At 57.6% G+C, this 4,682-nt stretch overlaps 1 protein-coding gene across 1 annotated transcript; it reads left to right on the forward strand.

Moving 5' to 3' along the window:
• Nucleotides 1-608: 608 nt before the first annotated feature.
• On the forward strand, nt 609-1,256 carry NEUROG3 (neurogenin 3). Its single transcript, XM_060092211.1, has one exon. It carries the CDS (start codon nt 609-611, stop codon nt 1,254-1,256), a length of 648 nt encoding a protein of 215 aa, XP_059948194.1.
• The last annotated feature ends 3,426 nt before the right edge of the window (nt 1,257-4,682 follow it).

Here is a 4,682-nt window from a genome sequence, read left to right on the forward strand (position 1 = left end):
TTGCTGGGACAGAGCCCGCGGGGAGAAAGCAAACAGAGCGGCATTCCCCTCCCCCGACCCCATCCATCCCTTTGTCCGGAATCCAGCTGTGCCCCTCGAAGGGCGGAGCGGGCTCGCGTGGCGCGGCCCCCTGGCCCGGGCGCTGATTGGACGGCGGAGCGGGCAGCAGCGGGGCAGGCACGCTCCTAGCCCGGGCGCAGCAGATAAAGCGTGCCAAGGGGCACACGACTGGCGGCTCAGAAAATCTGCAGAGCCTCGCAGCCGCGCCAAAAGAAAGCAACAGAGGCCCGGGGCCCCCCTTACACTTTTCTTCTCTGGGGCCGAAAAAACTTTCCAGTGGCGGCGCCTGCTTCTCAGCTGAACTTGCAGACGAAAAAGCCAGCGCAGCTCACCGCTGCTCTCACTGCCTACGGCTCTCTACCCCTTTGCGCCCTACAACAAGGTAACGCCTGGAACCACAGAGCGATGAGCAGAGGGGAAAGGGGGTCCTCTGGTCCGGCGGGGGTGGGGGGTGGCTTTCTCTCGAATTTTCCCACCTGGCCCCAGGATTGGGAACTGCGCCCGGGTGACTGACCCACTCTTACCCTTACCTCTTACCCCGCCGCAGGATGACGCCTCATCCCTCATGTGCGCCACCTGTCCAAGTGACCCACGAGACGGAGCAGCCCTTCCCGGGTGCCTCGGACGACGAAGTAACCTGCGTCGCATCCGCTCCACCCAGCCCCACTCGCTTGCAGGGGAACTGCGCCGAGACGGAAGGGGGCGGTTGCCGAGGGTCCTCAAGGAAGCTCCGTGCGCGACGCGGAGGGCGCAGCCGCCCCAAGAGTGAATTGGCTCTGAGCAAGCAGCGACGGAGCCGGCGCAAGAAGGCCAACGACCGCGAGCGCAATCGGATGCACAACCTCAACTCCGCTCTGGACGCGCTGCGCGGCGTCTTGCCCACCTTCCCGGACGATGCGAAGCTCACCAAGATCGAGACGCTCCGTTTCGCTCACAATTACATCTGGGCGCTGACGCAGACGCTGCGCATAGCGGACCACAGCCTCTATGGGCTGGAGTCGCTTGCGCCTCCCTGCGAGGAGCTGGCCAGCCCGGACGGCGGCTCCCCGGGAGACTGGGGTTCGCTCTATTCCCCGGTCTCCCAGGCGGGCAGCCTGAGTCCCGCCGCCTCGCTGGAGGAGCGCCCCGGGCTGCAGGCGCCTGCTTCCCCTGCCTGCCTGCACCCTGGCGCCCTGGCTTTTTCAGACTTTCTATGAAGGGGCCTGTCCGCTGCTGGGCAGTGGGTGATGGTAGAAAGGGAAGGGGCGGAAGCCGTCAGAGACGCCCGGTGGAGGCCCTCAGGCGTACTTGCTCCTGCTGCCTCTGGCTCGCTGACCCCTGGCGGGCCCAGGCGCCCAAGAGGGTGGCAGGCCGGGTTCAATCCCTTGGTCTTCTGCGCCGAGCCAACTGCAACCCTCTGCCGCTGCACGCGCGAGTGGGCACTGCAGACTCCGCGGGTTTTAGGCCCTCTCCCTGTGGCCACCCCAAAATCTCGTGCAGAAAAGATGAGAATGATAGCACTACACAGCAGGTGACGCCCACTCTCTCCGCCACCCTACCCCTACTGAAGTCTGTCTGCCAGTCTGTCTCTTACCACTCCTCCCCCAATGCGGCTTAATCCAATATTTGGTTTCTCAGCACTTGCTCCTGTTGCCCCGCGTGTCTTCTTCAAAGATGCCGCTGACCTCCTCTAGTCCCTATCAAGCCCCGGGGTTTGGGCCTCTCTCCTCTGCCTTAATTCACGAAGGCGATCCTCTGCCTTCTCCTTGTGCAATTTCCCGGAGCCATTGCCCTCCCAGGGGCGGGAGACGAGGCTATGAACAGGGAAAGCGCCAGCTCGGCTGGGGGAGCGCCTCCACCACCACCCTGCAAACTGAAGCACCCTTGTCTTTAAAAAAAAAAAATCAGTTTGTAAATTATCTGATATCTTTTGAAATGAATTTTTGTCTGGTAAATTATATGGCCCCTCCCCTGTTTTACACGTTTGTATTTATTGATGAGATTTCACAGTGGGAAAAGTTTTTATTTTGTACATAAGATGATTTAGGGACTGGTGAATGAGATTTTGAACCAATAAAAAAGGACTCTCGAGAAGCCTGACCAAGGTAACTTGACGGGGCAGAGGGGAGGGCCCAGCCTCTGCGGCTGGGGTTGGGGGAGGAAGGCCCCGTCCAAGGAGAGGGATGAGAGTTTTTCTGGGGATCTGGGGCCCCTCCTGAGGCCTGGTCTGAGAAACTATGGCGCTAGGCTGGAGGCCAGGCAGACTGCATTCTCAGGGCAAGTCAGCTATACACACTTGGAAAGGAAGAGCTGGAAGGCTCTTAAAAATCATTGGCTCAGCCCCCTTGTTTCATTTATGGGGCAGCGACTTGTCTTATTCCAAACAGTGGTTTAGGAGAAAGACAAGCCTCCAACTAGGGTTACTCACTGGTGGTGCTGGCCCTTTCCCCTATGCCACTAGCCTGGATTTAGAGTGACTGTTGCATTTAGGGACGGGAGGGAGTAATAACCCTGCAGCAGGGTCAGAACCCTCAGAAATGCTGGTAGGCTGGGCATCCCAGGAATTTTCCCAAAGCGCTTAGAGCCCAAGCACATCTTCTGAGCTCATTTTACGCTGCCGCCGGTGCTGAGGCTGTGGCATTAGACTCATGGACCTAAGCAGCAGGGAGTAGAGAAAGTGGAGGGTCCGGCTGCAGTCTCTGACACCTCCCAACACCCAGCAAACTTGACTGAATAAACTATTATTCTTTTCAAGGAACTATTCAAGGTTTCCAGCCCCCTGTTCTCTATTACTTCCACGGTAGAGTAGGGCTGATGCACAGTGACACTGACATGTCCCCAGAGCACTGCTGGAGCAGCCCTACATTAGCTTCCAAACCCCCCGCCCCAGGACCTCTGGGAAGCAGGTTTGAGCTCTAAGAACCCAGGCCTGACTCTCAGGAACAGGAAAATGGAGGGTGGGCACACTACCCTACGAGTTGAACCCCAGAGGCCTCCTTGGATTGGCCCGGGGTGCCAGGGGAAGAAGCGGGCCAACCCCAGTGGGGAATGCATGGCACAGTCAGGGACTGGGAATGGTTGGGTAGGGTAGGTTGCTTTCCAGTGTTAGAGTGCAAAGGTGGTGGCTTTGCAGGGGTTAATGCCTCTTGTGTCTGCCTCTTATGCCCTCCCCGCTTCAAATTGAGCTTTTCCTTTCTCCTCTATTCCTAGGTCCCTAAAGGTAGCTCAGAGGAGATAAGTCTTAGTTATCAGGGGCTGGATTTGGGGGGCTGGAAGGGGGATGCTGCAAACGAATGAATGAGGCTGTTGTTTTATTTCATGGCTTTAATCTGGAAGGAAAAGATTAATGGGTTATTGGTGAGTTCTGCAGCAGCCAATTTTCCACCTGGGGCACCGCCCTGGGGCAGGTGTCGGCAGCTCCAAGTTGCACAGACCAAGCCAGGGTCTGCTAATTACTGGGCATTGGGGGGAGGGGTGGACAGACATAAAAATCAGGAAGGTCCATCTCTGTCCTCCTAGGACAATAGCAAGTATATAGACAAAATCATTCAAGGCTAAAAAACATTGGTGCTGAGTGGAGGTAGGAGCCACAGAAGGGACAGTGAGACTGTTATCTGCAGCCAGATTGGGAAGCTTGCCAGAGAAGGTGGCATTCTGGGCCAGGACTAAAGGTTTGGAGAGGAAGTCCTCAAGCAGGAAGATCATTCTTCCTGTGAAAGGCTGTGAGAAGTAGCGTTCAAATAGGCAGGGGACTCCTTTGGTGTGAACGACTTCCAGAAGCAGAAAAAGTGTTGACGGTGTGTTCCAAGTGGAGACACCCACTGCCCAGTCCCTCTCCTGCTTGTGAGCGTGCTCATTAAGGGGCTATTCGTCACCCAGCACACGCAGACTGGTCCTTCACCCCACAAGTTTAAAAAAAAAGTACTATTTAACCAACTCGAATGCTGGGCTGCCACCTTGGGTTGGGGTGGATTTGATCCCCCAGAGCTGTCAGCTCTAGTCTCCAAGTCAGGTGGAGGTGGAGGAAGGTTTAGGGCTCCTTGCCCAGGATGAGTTCCATCAAGGCGCATGGAATCCTACTGAGATGGGAAACCTCATCCACGCCTCTTTCCAAAGAGCCCCTCATCAAGAAGGGCGAGGAAACATTTCTGGGTGGCACCTACAACTAGCCCAGTGGCATCACCACCACACCCCGCCACCCGTCCTCGGGCATTTTGCGTTCGGCGGCTTTTACAATTGGTCAGGCTGCTCTGGGTCTCAGCTGGAAGCCCACCCACTACACCTCGGCTAGAGCGGCTGCAGGGCCTCCCGTGGTCTGAGGTCATCGCCTGCGCCCCAGCTCCCCAAAACCTAGACAGGGTCCCAAGCGGGTCCAGGAAGGATGCTCCGGTCAAAGGACTCTTCCCCCTCTTGTGCCTTTGTCTGAGCCCTGGCTTCCAGGAAAACAGCACATGAATCTTGCGGCCACCCCATCCCACCCCGTCTGCACACACAAGCAGGTAGATTTATGGTGTCCTGCCCCCATCCCACCCCATCCCCAAGCCGGCCGCAGTCGGAGGACAAAGCGTCCCAGGGCTATTGGAATGCTAATGTCTGGGAGCCTGGCCGCAGGGCTGGCACAAAGGCAGGCGGGGCCGGGGGGA

This window comes from Mesoplodon densirostris, chromosome 1, assembly GCF_025265405.1.
Source record: "Mesoplodon densirostris isolate mMesDen1 chromosome 1, mMesDen1 primary haplotype, whole genome shotgun sequence".
NCBI classification, from domain to species: Eukaryota; Metazoa; Chordata; class Mammalia; order Artiodactyla; family Ziphiidae; genus Mesoplodon; species Mesoplodon densirostris.

Excerpts from the sequence above, each read along its gene's own strand:
- NEUROG3 (XM_060092211.1), top strand. The coding sequence starts at position 609 with ATGACGCCTCATCCCTCATGTGCGCCACCTGTCCAAGTGACCCACGAG.